At 41.0% G+C, this 18456-nt stretch overlaps 1 protein-coding gene across 2 annotated transcripts in view; it reads right to left on the bottom strand.

Annotated features, from left to right (window-relative positions):
* The window catches only part of FAT3 (FAT atypical cadherin 3), a 654685-nt gene that overhangs the window by 63056 nt on the left and 573173 nt on the right, over window positions 1-18456 (bottom strand). For both annotated transcript variants that reach the window (XM_072726163.1, XM_072726162.1), the window contains exon 13: window positions 16191-16424. In XM_072726163.1, the coding sequence (XP_072582264.1) occupies window positions 16191-16424 (234 nt within the window). The remainder of the gene's footprint in view (window positions 1-16190; window positions 16425-18456) is intronic.

Raw genomic sequence — 18456 nt, 5'->3', positions numbered from 1 at the left:
ATGGATTTCAATAATTTCTAGAAATAAAGTCAGACAGGTAAATGCCAATTTAGAGCCAGTACTTCTGGTGTAGCACTTGGATCTTTGCTGTGTTACCAGGTGATGGGTGCTATCTTTGTTAAATGAATGCAAGTCGTGTCACTAAAATGGTAACTTCCTATCCAAGGGCGTATGATAAATGCCATCCCTCAAATCACCATCCCGTTGCTACGTACCCAGCAGAAAAGATGAACCCGAGTAGAAAACTTGCTTGCTAATTGGTCTAATGCTCTTACTCCATGTCACCATGTGTTATATTAAGGTGTAACAGTAATCCATCATTTTGTGTCTGTGTTTTTAAGTATGTAATTCTCTTCTCCAATTTGAGCCTAATTTAATGAGGACGGAGCTACTTAGCTTCTCAAAACGCTGAAATGACAGGCTACCAAGAGAAGTACGACTTTCACTGGAAGTCAAGTTTCTATAACTGTGGCAAATGGAGCAAGCAGGTCTTCAGAGGATTAAAATCAAGTAAAAAGAGAATGGTTGAAATCCTGATTTGCTCAAGGGAAGTAAGAGGTAGTGGCATTTTTGTGGGATGGAGTTGGAGGGAAGAAAGAGCACATAAAAATTCCCAGTATGGGAATGCTGTAAAACTGTGGGGTGGGGTGGCCAAAGGCACCTATATTCTCTTCCTTGGAAGGTTTCTGAATGGACGTTAGGTTCTCCTAATTCATCCAAATGGAAAGATGGATTTTTGGGGCATGGGGCATTTGAAAGCACAGTGAGTGCTTTGAAGACATGTGGTCCAGTTCTGGAAGACAGGAGACCTTGCCTCTGGCTCATGGTTTGGCCAAACTATACAAGTGTACTTGGACAGGTCACTTAACTTCTTCACTGGGTCACAAGTCTCTTCATTTTTGTTTTTTAAATATTTTATTTATTTATTCATGAGAGAGGCAGAGACACAGGCAGAGGGAGAAGCAGGCTCCCGGCAGGGAGCCTGATGCAGGACTCCATCCTAGGATCCCAGGATCATGACCCAAGCCGAAGGCAGACTCTCAGCCACTGAGCCACCCAAGCACCCTTCAAGTCTCTTCATTTTTAAAATGACAGTCCAGGTCAGTTGAGGCCAAGATGATCTTCCAGACTGTGCTCCATTTCCAAATTAAACTGATAAAGCTAGTTTCATTTGTATTTCCAAAAGATCATCCCCCACCCTCAAAGTGCTCATGAAGTTGCCAGGCTTTGGCAGACATGGGCTTCATCACCAACCAAGTCCAAATTAAGCCTAATCATAATGAGCTATTGGAATCTTCTGGATGGGAAGAAAACAGCACAGCAATTCATACCATTCAGTTAAGTGTTCAGAGTTCACGCATACAGCTTATAGCAAGGCTTTATTAACTCAGTGAGAAATAATGCGCACTGCAGGATCAATCCCAAGGATCTAACCCAATGTCAGAAGAACTCAGCTCTATGTTTGAGATTGTTAGAGGTGTTAGAATCAGCACCAAAACCAAATGGTGAGAACAGTCAACGCGGCAAGTACGCTGAGATTTTTGTAAACTGGAAAAAATGTTTTCTGCCCTCCTCCTAACATCAAGCTCTCTAAGCTTCAGGAAACCACAAGAGCTCTTTTATGCGTACTCCGGGGTTTTATGTTGGCAGCTGCTATGACTGTCAGGTCAGGGCCTTGTCTATGACATTAACCTTAACACCCTTCAGCAGTTGCACCGGTTCTGGCCTCTAGGTGGCACAGTTAAGATGGAACCTCTACTAAATACCTACCAACTGGCTTTTATAAAGAGATTTGAATTTATATGGAATACATATCTGGGGAATAAATGACCTGAAACAATCTTACCCATCAGACTCTAGATACCTTCTGAATTTTGGTTTTCATCACTTATTTTTTTTGATCAACTTTATTGCTATACTAAGATGTCATAATTTATGTATAGTCACAGGAACACATTTTAAGTATCCAGCTCATAAATTCTGACACATGTATACCCCCGTGGAACTGTGGCCCTCATTGGCATCTAGAACATTTCAATCATCCCTTACAGTACCTTCGTGTCCCATTTTGGTCCGTTCCCCGATCCCATGCCCCAGGCAATCTAATAACTTGGTTTTGAACCAACTCTTTTTCCTGCTTTCATTAATGCCTATTCATCAGTGCCAGAAATCCCACAAGTATATTTAGTTTTCACAGTCTTTATGACCGAGACTCGGTGACTACAGCATGCTCGTATTTAAGCTATAAGGATTATCCTTTGAAGAAAAATGATAAACAAAGCTTTGGTTCTTGAATACGTCATTGCATTCTTTTGTGACGGCCTTATCCTTAAAAGACAGTAGTTACTTTTGAGAAGTGCAGGATTCTGTCTTTCTCACAGGAGACACTGGACATGACCCTTCCATTCCATCTGGACTTGCCAAGTGCCACCTATTTTACTATTCGAGGCAGTGGGCTGAGGGTAGCCAAAGGAGACCATCTCTAAACCTAGGAGTTTTACAACTTGATGAGGAGGACAATTTAGAGTTTCCTGCGTGTCTTTCCTCAAATTCTGTCTCCCATCTGAATTGGAATGGCGGGCTCTTTTGATTCTGCCTTGGAGACATCACTAGATGTCTTGTAGCCAGGTCTCACCTAGACTGTTGCCGAGAGATTCCTGATGGCAAACTGCCTCAGTTGTCATCCCCTGCTGGTCAAACCTAACCAGAGTTCAGCTCCTAAAACTGAGTCCACTTTGCCTCAGCTGCTGAAGATAGTCACTGATTGCTCACTCCCTATAGTCAGAAGTAGAGATGTCTGAGGATGCCTTTCCAATCCTGTGACCTCTGGTCCCAGCCCGCCCTTTGAGCGTTATCTCCTACTCCACTGTCATCGTATGCTGTCTACTCTGGCTACTCCTGAAAACTCCATGAGCACTTACTCCTCTAGGGCTCTGCTCATGCTTGCTTTTTACTCAGAATGTTCTCTTCCCCTCCTTCCCTTGTCAAAATCCTACATATTCTCTGTAGGGTCTTCTCTGGACAGCTTCCTTAATTTCCCTAGTTTCTCCTTTCTCTGTGCTTCCTTAACAAAACTTGTACATTATCATTAGTTATGTCCTCTCTCCCACTTGATTAATGTGGCTTTTAGACAGAGGGACAGTGTAATGTTATTTCTATAGCTCAGTGCTGAGTCCAGGACCCCACACAGAGTCAGAAAGCAACGAACATTGAATTGCAGAAGAAGTGATCAGCGGACCAGAGCAAGAGTATGAGCTAACACAGTGCATGTAGGTGACATGCACACTGCACATGCCTGTGTTAAAGAACTGAAGAACCCCAAAAGGGTGTGATTCAGAGAAGTTGGAAAGATTTAATATTGAAAATGTACATAAGGGGAGCCTAGGTGGCTCAGTTGGTTAAGTGTCTGACTCTTGATTTCAGTTCAGGACATGACTTCAGGGTCATGAGATCGAGGCCTGAGTTGGGCTTCATGCTCAGTGGAGAGTTGAGTCTACTTGAGATTCTCTCTCTCTCTTTCCCTCTGTCCCTCCCTTGTGCTCATGTGTGCACTCTCTCTCTAAAATAAATAAATAAATAAATAAATAAATAAATAAATAAATAAAATCTTTAAAAATTTACATAAAACAAATACAAATATATAAAAAACTATTGCTAAATGGATAATTGCATTTGTGAATAAAATTGGTAACTACTCAATTTTCCCAGAATGAGGACTGGTTGAATAAGTTATGGTACATACATATCACAGAATACTATATACATCACCATCACCATGTAAAAGAACACATACATAGCAACATAGAAATATGTTTGTGAGCTAGTGGAAAAATCAGGTTACAAAACAATATCTAGCTTATGAGTCCATTTTTGTAAAGAAAAAAGGTGGAAGAGACTTCATCAAAATAGCAACAATGGTTAGAATTGACTTTTCTTTTGGTCCATCTCTCTAGGGTTTTTTTGTTTGTTTGTTTTTTTAAGATTTTATTTATTTATTCATGAGAGGCACAGAGAGAGAGGCAGACACATAGGCAGAGGGAGAAGCAGGCTCCCTGCAGGGAGTCCAATATGGGACTTAATCCCAGGACCCAGGATCATGACCTGAGCCAAAAGGCAGATGCTCAACCACTGAGCCACCCAGGTGCCTCTAGGTTTTATACAGTGGACACAGATCATGTTTCTAGTAAGTAAAAGAACTATTATAAAAATCATGTAATGGAAAATTTATTACCAATTTTGGAGAGCAGTCAAATTTCTGAGTTACTTTTCAGGCCAGTTTAATTCTCAACATATATGCCATTTGAAGTAATTGTAGAAAAGGATACTTATATGTTGCATAAACATTCTTTTTCTGGATATTTTCACTGCTCATTTTTTTTTTGTGTCCTGAAAGACATTGACTTTACTTAGGGAAAAATTTTTTTGTTAGGTCTCACAAAGTCATTTCAAGTGATACATTGTTTTGAACTATTTTGTATTCTTAAATTAAGCTGTAGAAGAAGATGGCTAGCTTCAAATCTCCTCTCATAGTCTGTGGGAGGCAAGTAAAATCCCATTACATCAAAAGAGCTCAAACTGACCGCTTTTTTTCTATCTTTAAAAGAGGCCTTCAGATGATATAAAATCAAAGAAAGTTGTCATTAGGAGGTCCATAGAATTGCAATTATTTTTCAAGTTACATTTTAAGTAGACTCTCTGATTATTTCTGTTTTAAGTGCCTTTTACAAGTTTTCATTGAGTGATGACTAACCCTGGCACATTACCCCAGGCAAAATACCAACTTTGGGGTCAAGAATCTTGGAGATCTTTGAATAGTCAAAAAGGACAAAATGTAGCCCCAGTCATAGAATCAGGGAGATCATGATAATTCCATTGACTTCCTGGGGACTCACCATTTGGGCTGGCACCAGCTCTGCTGGGTTGCACTGGCAACATGATTGTGAGGTTCTTAGAAAGAGAAAAATGAGGGGCCCCTTGTTTTAAAAAAGGTTGTGAAGTTCAGCATAGCCACAGCAGAGCATTAAAACATCATGAAGCCCTTCTAAGCAAGGGGTCTGTATACCTGCAAAGACTGTACTCCCATTTAGCTGGCTGTGCTGGTGAGTGACACCATCTTCCTGATACCTCAAAGGCTGCAACCCATCTGGGCACAAACCTCCCTACCATCTATGACTTGGCACTTTGCTAAGCCTGGGACAGTCAAGTGTAAGTAAATGAATTCATCAAAGTGCTCAAAACTTCATCTTTATTGGTGCATAGAACTTCTAAACTGGGTGACCAGTGATAACACTAAAAATATTTCCTAAGTGGGTCAATATGTACGACCACTGGATCAATCATTCATCTATCCAATGAATCACTTCCACCCAATAAATCCTCAGGCACTGAGGATGCACAGAAAAATCATAGCCCCTCAAAGTTTCCCATCTCTCAGGAGACAAGCATGGATATAGTTGATTATTGGAGAGTAACAGCCAAGGGACATTTCTCAGGGAAGAAAACAACTCAACTGATTCATGAAGGAAAGATAGGAGTTGTCGAGAGTACCAAAGTATAGAAGTGATGAGAAGAAGGGGCATTTTGGGTGAAGTGAACACATGCGAAGTAAAGAATGATGATATTGGGTGCTTGGAGAAGGGCAAAATGGCTCAGAATTGCTAAACGAGAAGTTTAGAATGGCAGGAGCCAAAGCTGTCTATTTTCAGAACCACTAGCCTATTACCAAAGCTGTTATACACAATTAGAGCTGGAGTAAATGAAAAGCTGGGTGTAGGTTAATGGGTGAATTAGGAGAGAGAAGGAGGGAGACCAGAGGAGTGAGATGAAGAGGCTGTCCCAGTGGGAAGCATTTCATAACATGTGAGAAGTTATTTAAAGAGCTCACCACAGATGATGGACAACATAATTACATCTGTCAAGGAGGTGTCACAAGGTGAAATGATAGTGAGTAACCTGTGGCAAAGCTGATAGGCACACTCCACTGAGCCTCAACATACCCTGCAGCGATAGGAAGTCAAAGTGGGGGGTCTGTGGTGTCTGCACAAAATGCCCAGGACTAGGTGGAAATTTCCCAGGACACCAGCACTCCCGTAAACCTGTCCTCATTGCTGCATGCTGGATGGGGACTGACCCACAGAGGAGCTCGGCGGCCTGTTAACCAACCCTGTAGCATCCAGGAATGAAGCAGCATGTGAATGGGTGAGCATCCTCATTGGAATGAATCACACCACCACTCACAGTTAGAAATCAGAATTCCCTGCCCATAGGTGGCAATTGCCAAAACCCTTCACTAAGATATTTCTTTCTGGAAGGAATTAGCTATTTCATTTGTTTTGACCCTGTACTTGGAAGAAACTGGATTGACTGATTGATTCATTCATTTTTGAGAGAGAATGGGCCTGCGAGTGGGGGTGGCAGAAGAAGGAGAGAGAGAGGGAGAGAGAGAGAGAGAGAATCTAAAGTAGGATCCATGCACAGGCTCTTGACTCAGGCCTTGATCTCATGATCCCATGACCCTGAGCTGAAATCAGGAGATGGATGTTTAACCGACTGAGCCACCCAAGCGCCGCTGGAAGAAATAGGATTTTAAAAACCATAATAATGATAACAATTCATATGTGTCAAATGCAAAGGCTTCTAAACCAGAAAAGGTATCACAGTCATTTTGAGGGGAAAAAAATGTATATCGAGTCCTATTCCAGGCTTTCCAAATCAGATTTTGGACGTGGAGCACTTGCTTATTTGTGTTTGTTTGTTTGTTTATTTATTTATTTATTTTTGCCTGTTTATTTTTAAATTTCCCAAAGGGATTCTCATGCACAGCCAGGGAGCTGGTTTGTCTGACTGTTACTTTTTCTCTATTGTTGGATCCTGGAATTTGGGAGGGGGTAGGTCCTAGGGCTCTAATCAACTGAAGGGATCCTAAAATCTTAGGTATAGAGGGTCATCTCATATTCCCAAATTAAGCTCTATGTGATAGAAAGCACTCACATTCTCTCCAGTGGGTCTGGAGAAAGTAATTTTCAGTGTCTGAGGCTTCCTCCATGACATAGTCCAGACTCTGTGAGTGAAAGCCTCTGGCAGAAGGAACATACATACACACCAGACATAACATTAGGGAGTTAACATGGAATATCTAATGTTGTTTTCTCAACAACTTGGCAGTTCAGCATACAGGTAGGGAGCAGGTATTGGGTGGTTGGTGCAGAAGCTGGTGTCCCAGGCCCTCCAAGAGCTCATTGTCTGGTGGGAAAACAAGGAATTCATATCTTCATTTCTCCAGGGAGGAAAATTTCTCCCTGAATTGGGGTTCAAAAGGGAGGGGGAACTTAGTTAAGGTTAGATAGTTAATAGAGGCTGGAACTGGAATGTTTAATCTGTCTCCTCCCAAAGCCACAGTATGATGTTGATGGCCAAAGTGACAGGCCAATGTGACAAGGATGGGATGGGGTGCCACAGTCCACCATCTAGTCACAGGTGTGACTGCAGAATGTATCCTGATGCTGGTGGGAGGTCATGAATTCAGGGTTTAATGGGGCCACGGAGACCTTTGCTCAGGACCTCTTCCATTGACCAGATAGTTTGAAAGGAGCAACCTAATCTTTTTGAAGCTCGGTTTCTCCATCTGTGCTGAGAATATCAACAGCTCTTCTGCCATAGGAAGATTACAGGTGTCTGTTTTGGGATCTCTGGAGAAAGGCTTCAAACATAACATTAAATTTTTTGATATCTACAACAAAGAGTTTCAACCACAAATGCTCCAGAAATGGCTTATGTCTCACTGTCTTTAGAGGGATTATTTAATTTTTATGAACATTTTAATAGTCCCTCAGCTACCTTCAGAGATTTAATACTTTAGAGAATAACAGAGCGTTGGGGAAGAAAAAAAAACACATTAAAATCACTGACCTATGCAGCTTAGAGGTGACAAGCTCTAAGGCATTAGGAAAGACATAGAATAGATGGTACTTAAGAGCAGACAGGTTGAATCAGAATTGAATCCCTCTTGGAACATCTTCTGGCAAAAATTACTATAATATAGAAAAGAGCCTTGGACTGAGATGTCAGGATACTCTCCTTTTAGATCCTGCTCTACCTGGAAAAAAAAGTTTTGGATTGGATTTTGTTTCAGGGCCTTTTCAGAGTGACATTCCAAGATCTGCTAGGGTATGATGCACAGAAGTGGGCCTACTGCCCCAGGAGGAATCCAGGAAACCACAAGAATAGCAACAAGGAGCAGCCAATGTGCTGCCCATCACCACTCACCCTGCCATGTCGAAGCAGCCTGTTCCTAAATTGTCTGAACCACTCCTTCTTGAGGGAGGGCCCTGTTTTAGTTGCCACTGACCTGCATCAGAGCGCTTTTTCCACACAGAGTGGAGCCTGTGGGAGGATAATGACTATAGCAAGGGATTCTTAAGGATATGTGGACATAATTCCGAAGGCCACACACTTGCATTAATATGCTAGTTCTCTATTACTCCATGCCAAATTACCCCAGAACTTAGCATGAAACAGCACATACTTAGTATGTCACAGTTTCTGTGGGGGCAGGAATCCAGGAGTGGCTTAGTTGGCTGGCTATGGCCCATGGTTTCTCATTTCCCTGTTGCATGGGAATGCAGTTTTATCTGAAGGCTCAAACAGGGGTGGGTGGTCCACTTTCAAGCTCAGTCATCTAGTTGCTAATAGAGACTCAGTCCCTTGTCATGTGAGCCTCTCATAGGCCTGCCTCACAATATCATAGCTCTCTTCACCAAGGTGAGTGATCCACAGGAGAGTGACAGAGTGCTGTACACTGAATTGTGTCCCTCTAAAACTCATATGCTGAAGACCTAATCCTGATGTGACTGTATTTGGAGATGGGGCTTATTTTTTAATTTTTTTTTATTTTCAAAGATTTTATTCATTCATTCATGAGAGACACACAGACAGAAAGAGAGGCAGAGACAAGGCAGAGGGAGAAGCAGGCTCCATGCAAGGAGCCCAAAGTGGGACTCAACCTCAGGACTCCAGGATCATGCCCGGGGCTGAAGGCCGGTGCTATACCCCTTAGCCACCCAGGGATCTGAGATGGGGCTTTTAGGAGATATTAGGTTAAATGAGGTCATAAGGATGGGGTCCTAATCTAAGATTCATGGTCTATAAGAAGAGGAAAACAGAATATTGTTTCTCTCTCTACTGCACATACCAAGGAAATGCCATGTGAGCATGCAGTGAGATCCTTATAGAGTGGTGTGAATGACACTCCCTTGGAGTTTGTCCCATAAAGATGCAGGAAACCACTAACCCAGAGTTCTCAGCATGCATTTCTGTCATGGTTCTAGTACCTAATCCATAACACTTTGCTGAGAACTTATCTCCTCTCTTCACTTTGCTTCCCAAGTCCCTTTTCATGGCTCTCAATAAGGGGCATATGCAGAAAGCTAGGATGAGTCAGAAGAGATAAAAAAAAACCCAAAACAACAACAACAAAAAAACAACTGGAGAGATACATTTAATGTGGTTTGGTCTGAAAGACCTCTGTTTAATAGCTCTCATGGGTTATTTTTATGAACATTACTCTCAGATAAATAATCTGCTCCTTCATAAGGAGCTATCCTCTCAGAGCAAATAATGCTTCAAGATACTGGGCCAGCCATTTATTTCCTCTGACAAGATTGATACTTCGAAAACCCAAGTTTATTCTAGTATCTGCTCCATGAGAGCACAGCACAGCACAGCACAGAAGTCATGATACCAACTTCCTCATTAAATATTCAGAAAATGAACCCCCAACATGGACAGCAAGTTTACATTATCACAGTGAATGGCAGTGCAAAATTAAGAAATCTGAGGGCTATGGAAATACAAACATTTGAGTAAAAATTGGAAAGTTCTCCCACAAGATCACTTTTCTCTATTTCCTGTTCTCTAATATGAGGTTAATATGAGGACCTAACTATTAACTTTAGAGTGAAAGGCATCATTCTGGAAGATGCTGAGAAACAATTTCTGTATTTTCTATTAATTCACTCTACCAATTGCACCCGCTCAGTAATGTAATGCCTGCAGAGCCCTCAGTGGGTGAGGCATTTATCCTCCTCATTTCTTGGTGACTTCCTCTCATGTTTCTTCTGGCACTTGGAGCAAACTCCTTGCACATTTTAATTATTATATGTCATGGTGTGGACTTCTTTGGGTTCATCTTGTTGGGGGTTTTCTGTGCCTCCTGGACCTGGATGTCTGTTTCTTTTCCTCAGTTATAGACGTTTTCAGCTATTATTGCTTCAAATCAGTTTTCTACCCCTTTCTCTTTCTCTTCTCCTTTTGAGTCTCCTGTAATGCAAATGTTAGTATGCTTGATGTTGTCCCAGAGATTGCTTAAAACTATGCTCATTCTTTTAAAATTCTTTTTTTCTTTCTGTCTGTCCAGCTTGGGTACTTTCCATTACCCTGTCTTGTAGCTCACTGATCCGTTCATCATCCAATCTGCTGTTGATTCCTTCTAGAGTATTTTTCATTTCAGTTATTGTATCCTTCAACTATGATTGGTTCTTTTTTATATTTTCTATTTCTTTGTTAAAGTTCTCACTCTCTTCATCTGCTCTTCAGTCCAGTGAGGATTTTTTGGCCATTATTTTGAACTCTTTATCAGATAGATTGCTTATCTGTTTCTTTTAATTCTGAATCTTTGTTTTATTTTTCCATTTGGAACATATTCCCTGCCATCTCACTTTGTCTTGTTCTTTGTTTTCTTTTTTTTTTTTTTTAAGATTTTATTTATGTATTTGAGAGAAACAACATGAGCTGAGGGAGGGGGAGAGATCAAGAAAGAGAGAGAGAGAGATGCAGACTCCCTGCTGATCAGGGAGTCCGATGCAGGGTGTGATCCTAGGACCCCAGGACCATGACTTGAGCAGAAGGCAGACACTTAACTGACTCAGGCATCCAGGTGTTCCTCTCTGTGTTTATTTTTATGTTAGGTGGATCAGCTGTGTCTCCCACACTTGAAGGAGTGGCCTTATGTAGAGGGCTCCTGCTGGTGCCCAGGACCAGGAACTCTAGTGATGTCCCCCTTGTGGGACTATATGGCTGGGCTGTGACAGCTGTGGGTGCACTGATATGGCTTGGCTAAGAGGTCCAGCCATGGCTTCTGCTACTGTGCTAGTGGGCAGGGCTGACCCCTCCCACCTGTCCCCTTCCCTCCCACCCCATTGGAGTCATGTTGGGTGGGTGTTAGACATGGACATGCTCCTTCCTTTTAAATCCCAAAGCCACCACTCTAATTTTGGCCCTTATAGTCTTTTTCAATACTCTTCTGGGAACTTTCCTCACCCTCATTTTAGAGCCTTTTATCAGATTAGCATTTCCTAAACCCAGAATTGATGAGTTCCTTTCTCAAAAGTGCTCAGTGGCTCTTTTCCACTTATTGGTTTAAGCACATAATCCCTGGCCTGTGTGAGCCACCACAGTCAGGCCCAGACTACTTTTCGCATCTCATTTACTTCTCAATATACTGGATGACATGATACTCTCCCAATTATTGAGTCGGGTCCACATGTTCTCAGCTTCACAACTTTATCCTCATGGTTCCTGTCTTCCTACCTCTGCTTGTTGAAATCCTGTTCATTCTGGGAGCTCTGCCTTTTGTTAAAGGTATGTGTGTTCCTGACTCATGTTTTTCATTCTTGCAAATGACCTGAGGTCTGTCACTGCACATTCCTGATCTTTGAGAATCTTGTAGTTCCTTCTGTAGTGTCTTCTACCTAGCTACTCACTAAATTTCTGTTAAATTCAATGGAACATAATTATAACGCATGTTATGAGCCCCTCAAGTTTCTCTGAAATTCCTAAAAGAAGTTCCAAACCTTGCAGGAAATTTTCATAGGAAAGGAGTAAGTGAGTGGCTTTTTAGAACATTTCCTTGTTTTATGTCCCTGGTCTGTAAGAGGAAAAATATGTTCTCTTGCATCTCAAATATCTGGAAATTGCCCTCTCAATAAATCATGAGCTATAACATATTTTGCAGAGCACGTTTACATTTTCTTTTCATATAACTTTGCCTAAAATGGTCACAGACCTTAGCTCTGATCTTCATCATTGCATATTTCCTTTGCTAGCTCAGAAAACCCTCAAAATTAGGAAGCTGGACACAAATCCTACCTATGAGAGGCAGACTAAGTAGTAAGATATTAACCCCAAAGACGTAGTACAACCAAAGGACCCCCAATCTTTCCTCAAAGTACTATATTTTTAAGCATGTTAGGTCAAAAAGTCATGTCATTAGCTTATGGGATTGAGGATGTTTCCATTTTACAGGAAGACTAAGACTTTAGTGCTAAAATCTAGGTAGTTACCATGCTATTTTTTTAGAGCTTGTAAAATGGGTGTTGAAATTATCTTGCCTTTCTCTGTTTTTTTAAAAAACTTTATTTATTCATTCATGAGAAACACAGACAGAGAGGCAGAGACACAGGCAGAGGGAGAAGCAGGCTCCCTGTGGGGAGCCCAATGTGGGATTCGATCCTAGGACCCCAGGATCATGACCTGAGCCAAAGGATCAACCACTGAGCCACCCAGGCAGCTCTCCTTTGTTTTGATTTAGTTCCTAACTTAGGCAGTTACTCCAACATTAGTGTGGTTTTATTATGAATAATGAATTTTGCATAAAAGAGAGGTATTTGGCTAAAACCAGTAATATTTTCTCAAATTAGAAAATCAGGATATGAAAGATTAGCAAGTCCTTATATAAGCTTTGACTTCATGAAGTTATGGAATCAGATTTCACAGGAATATACCCATGTCGTTTCTCTGAAATTTATAATGGCTTAGTATATACTGTAGCAAATAGTGATGAAATATAATTTATAACTTCAGGTAAAGGAATATGCTTAAAAGAAGAAGTTTCATGAACCAAACAGCCCTCTCATTTATGAAAATGGAGCCCATGTTCTTTACTAGGATCAAAAACCAGTTGAGGTAAATCTCAAGGGAATGAACACTGAGATGGATTTTTTTTTAGTAAAAAAAGCCAATCTCAAAAAATGACAAACTATATAATTTCTTTTAAATAATGTATATGAAATTACAGATACGGAGATTAGTGGATGCGGGGGGTAGAGATTGGGAAGGAAGTGCCAGGAGGAGGTTGGTGTGGCTATGATGGGGTGGCAGGAGGGAGTTCTGTGATGGTGGTTACATGAAGTTAAACAAGTGATAAAATTGTATAGAACCACACACACGTGCACAAACACTAAATTGGATACTGTATTTCAGTGACGCAAGATGTCCGCACTGGGAAAAAGTGCTAGGTGAAAGGTACATGTGACTTTCTGCAAAATTTTTTTGCAACTACCTGTGTATCTATTATTCTTTCAAAATAAAAGTTTTTGTTTTTTTTTTTTTTTTAAATCAGCTCTTATCTTGTCCCAAAGGGGCCCAGGTGTCAGGCAGTAACATAAATAAGCGAAGTGGCTGGAAATAGGGTTGGTGAGTGCTAGCTGTTATCAAAAAGGCAGCTGCTACTTCTTCAGCTCCTGCCGCTGTGGGAGTGTGTACCTGAAATTGCGGAGTTTTCTGAGGGCTGTTACTGTTTTTATAAAATGTCAGAAATTGAAATTTTGAATAAAATTTTGACCTTTATTGACAGCTAAGTCAAACTTTTTCAAACACTATAAAAGCCAAACTAAAGATACAAGAGGGCTGGATTCAGTTTAATGATGCATGTGCAAACTTAGCTTCAGGCCAGAGGTTCAATTTGGCCCTGAGATGAACTGCCAACTTAACAACCTGGCAAACTCAGTACGCAGCTCACGTTCCTCTGTGGTCCCTTATGAAAGACCAAGAAATGGTACTCCTGAGAAAATAAGTGTTCTGATCGGGCCACTAATGAAAATGGTGTAGGCCACCAGTCTCTGACACCCAGGGATTCTGGAGGATGTTGGTTTGATGACAGCTTAGACTGATGTCTCAGCTGTTGGAATCCCCCTGCAAGCTCTGGCCAAGACCATCACGCTCACTTCCTGAGTATGGTGCCCGGTACGTGGCTGGATTTCCTAGTTTGCATTTTTATGTGTTCATTTGTTCTTCCTTGTTAGCTTAGTTTTCTTTTTTATAGCTAAGTGAGTTGTATAAAAACTGAGAAAAGGAACCAGGATCTGATCTTATGCTATAGCTTTTCTGAGGCAGATACAATGGCCTGGGGACTGTACTTTATATGAGCAGCACTCACAACCTCTGTGTCTTCTTGAAGCTCTGAACATACCTTTGGCTAATTAGTGAAAATGAACAGAAGCAGGTGCTGATGAGATCATTATTCTGGTTTTGGTCCTTTAAAGACTTTATCATCCCTGTCCAGCTAAAGGCCAAGTAGTCATCTCTACTTCCCTAACTCCCAACCTGGACAGCTGACTCAGAAGTGAAAAGGAGGATGAGCTAACTGCATGTTCTTCACCACAAGCCACATCTGTGGGCCAGTAACATCCTGCCCACCCTCCATTGTCCACAACATGTGCACTAATTAGGCCCCTTCTGTTTTTAATCTCTGGTACACAGAACTGACCCAATTCCTTCATGAAGGAAGTGAGTAGAAAAATTTCTATTTTAAAAAATTAGGATTTTAATTTAATTTAATTTAAATAAAAAATTAATCTTAAAATTTCATCTATGGCTCAATTACACATTCTCAAATGTAAATTATTAAAAGATTTATTCAAATAATTTCTGTCTCCCACCCCCACCACCCTAAAGTCTGCTAATAGGAATCCAGAGAATGTTTTGTAATCCTCCTTTAAAAAAGAGTATTTGGGGATCCCTGGGTGGCGCAGCGGTTTGGCGCTTGTCTTTGGCCCAGGGCGCGATCCTGGAGACCCGGGATCGAGTCCCGCGTCGGGCTCCCGGTGCATGGAGCCTGCTTCTCCCTCTGCCTGTGTCTCTGCCTCTCTCTCTCTCTCTCTCTGTGACTATCATAGATAAATAAAAATTAAAAAAAAAAAAAAGAGTATTTGTACAAGACAGTGGTGGACAGAGCTCAGGGACATGCATGAACCTGGGGTTTTCTAAGGCCTTGTTTCAAAAGGAACGTGAAATATAGTTAAGAAGAAAAAAAAAGTATCTGTAGGAATTCCATAGCTATAAATCAATAAATGAGTCTTTTCCTGCTCACTATTTTTTACCAAGTTTTATATAATATGCAGACTTCTAAAGGGTTGGTTCTCAGTCTGGAAAATTATGCAAATGAGGGAAAAGCAATAATTTAAAGCAGCCACTAATTTCTTGAAGGGAAAATATGCAGAGACCCTGGGCTCTACGTGTGTTTTCAACTAATTATCATGTATTTACTTTTCCATTAGTCCAATAATTTTTCTTTCAACTCAGAATTAAGCAATAAGATACTGAATTATATAAAGGTCTGTTTAGCATAGCAGACACACCCCATCATTCTCCAGTCCTCTGATTTACAGCTCTTAAAATGCACAACCAAGAGGCCGTCTATATGCCCTTTTGTATTTACATTCCATCATGCAGTCACCTCAATAACTTATGCATTTTCAAAAGGACTACCTAGCAATTAACTCCAGTCTTTTCTAACTCACCATCTCATTATGCAAAGTGGATTTGAACACAAACTTTATTAGCAACTTTTAGTTCAAATTCCTTCTTATTTCCACCACCCTCACTCTGCCTAGTAACATCAGTATCTATGTGGCCAAAAGACTATGGAAAATGGCAGTTAAAAAAATTGACATTGGACTGGCAGCACATTTAGTAATTGTTCTTTGTACTATGGGGCACTACCATAAATCGAGATTGTCATATTTCAGCTGGAGCATGTGCTGCAATTCTTTATAGAAATGGAAATGAATTCTCCCTGCTACATGACACTATGTTCAGGAGGAATGGGTAAGTAAAAAAGCTTTTATTTCTATTCTAAAGGTTAAAAAAGAACAAACAAACCCCAAACTCTTTATTAAAAGGGAAATAAACTCATAGGATGGCTTCTTTAACCCTAGAAAGAGGAAGGAGGACACCTTGTGGAGTTCTCTCACACATGGAAGAGTGGAAGAGCTGACACATGGTTGTTGGTTTAATGTATGTGTTCTCATGGCTAAGGAACCAAGGTGGGCTGGTGAAACCAAAGGATAGGTAGTGTCTGAAGATATGTCAGGTGCAAGAAACATGGGGGCATCTCACCCATGCAATTGACTTACCAATGTCAGGATCCACGGCTTGGACTCTGGTCAACAGAGCCTTGGTGGCTGTGTTCTCATAGACACAGGCATTGTAGTGGTCGGAAGAAAACACAGGGGGATTATCATTCACGTCCTCCAGGATCAGGTGGATGTCAGATTGGCAGAACCTGCCACCTCCGTCAGTGGCCCTGGCAATCAGGCTGTACGTAGGGACCCTTTCTCGGTCCAAAAGAGCCAAGGTCTTTAACTCACCTGTGAAAATAAATGGTCTGGCTTTTGAAAAGCCATCTTTCTTAGACAAGCAGAGAATCAAGTATATAAAGAATCCCCAACGCAGGAAGGGCCAATGACATTTGGCTCAAGTGTCTCATACTTTGAAAACCAGAGCAAATTCAATTTTAATTTCAGCAGGGAAAAGTTTATGGGATTCTGGATGCAACAACAAATTGACTGTGCGGCTTTCAAATTAATTAATCCCACTATGATAGCTTTGATATCAGAATTTCCTTCTTTTATCACCTTGGAAATCTTCATATCCCTTGAAACCTCTCAAGAACTGCGCTGGAGACAAGATATGTGTGTCTCTGGATTTCTGCTATATCTTCAGAAAAAGCATGGAGAATGGACAAGTATTCTTAATTCTCTGATGGTCAGTCATGTCAATATTTCACAGACCCAGAAGGGGCAGTCTTTCCGCTCAACATCTTTTCATCCCATCTTTTAGAGGAAAGCAATTAAAACAAGGCTGGCTTTAGCAGAACAAGGTCTGGAAGGATTCCTATTGTGTAGGGGTGAGCCTGACTTGCAGGGCTATGGAAGGGCCTATGGTTGCTGGGGGAGAATTCTGGTGGGGGAACATTTGAGGAGTTTGAATCAGCAGGAATTTAGCAAGGTAAAGAGGTAAGTTATGTCTGTATTTTAACCACCAGAACAGCTATACTGGTGCTGGGTGTCAGCCCCTGTGGAGATTTTGTGGTTGCTGTTCCAGTTTCAGTGGCAATAGGCACAGTGACAGATGTGAATAAATGCAATTTGGTGAAAAGCATGACTCATTAAATATTATCATTCTCAAATAAAATTAGTAGACATTGCTCAGACCAAGCCATCTATACTTCTGAAACATTTCCTTCTACGGCTTCCTTGCTGCAGCCAGTTCTCGAACATGGCTTGGACTATTTCATTCTCCTACTCAGAAACCTCCAGTGGTTTTTCAGTGGGTCGTTTAAGATCTTCCATGATCAGCCTACAGTTCTTTCTCCCACCACATTTCTCACAAATCATTCCATAGCTCTTCTCACCAGTGATAATGTTGTATACAGCACTCCTCAGCTGAGCTGTGCTCTCTGTTCATGCTGCCACCACAGCCTGCAGTGCCCTGCTTTGGCTACTAGAATCCTGCCTCAGTTCAAATGCCAGCTCTTCTTTGAAACCATTTCCTCTTCCCCTTTTATTGGAATTTTAGCTACTTTTTCCTCTGTGCCCACATATAACTCCCCTAATATCCTTCCTGGGCACTCATTTATTTCTGCCTTTTACTATTATACTATTATTATTATCATCATTAGCTTACTGTTCTGTCTCCTGCCCTGGCTGACAATATCTTGTGGGCATGGCTTGTTTTACTCATCATGCAGCCTACCACAAAAATCCCATAAAGTACTTTTATGTCTACTAGGTACTCAATGAATGTTAGTTATTGAATAAATAATTGCTAGGCTTATATAGACAAGTAGGATATTTCTATGTGGCTAAGTGCTTCCCAGTAGGACCTAGCTGACACAGGGGAGGGGCAGGGAGGAGCCATCATCGGAGACTCAATAGTTAGTTATTATTCATGAGGACCAAACACAACATTGGAAATATGCAAATTATTCGATCTTTACATTTCATTTAAAAATTGCCATTGGGTGAACCATTCAGTACACAACACTGAAATAATTTACTTCCATAAAAAAATGTCTTTTCCATTAGCTCTGGCCTTCAACAGGGACATCTGCCTTTAGCATACATAACCCTTGACCTTATAAATTTTGCCTGAATATATAAGCTAATCTGAGGGCTTATAATTGTGGAGAAACTAGGCAGGAATATTTAATAAAAACCAGACAAGTGTATTAATAAGCACTGGGAAGGAACACAAAAAGAGATTTCAAAAGAGAAAAACTCTCTTTACTATGCATTGCTGTCTGGTTTGCAACTTATATTTGTGATGTAACTCTATATTCTTTATAAAGCGGATGCTTTAACTCACAGATATGAAAAACAGGAGAGCCAAATAGACACT

The sequence above is a fragment of the Vulpes vulpes genome, chromosome 11, assembly GCF_048418805.1.
Source record: "Vulpes vulpes isolate BD-2025 chromosome 11, VulVul3, whole genome shotgun sequence".
NCBI classification, from domain to species: domain Eukaryota; kingdom Metazoa; phylum Chordata; class Mammalia; order Carnivora; family Canidae; genus Vulpes; species Vulpes vulpes.
Note: the sequence above shows the minus strand (reverse complement) of the source record. Positions and strands in the feature narration are given on the sequence as shown.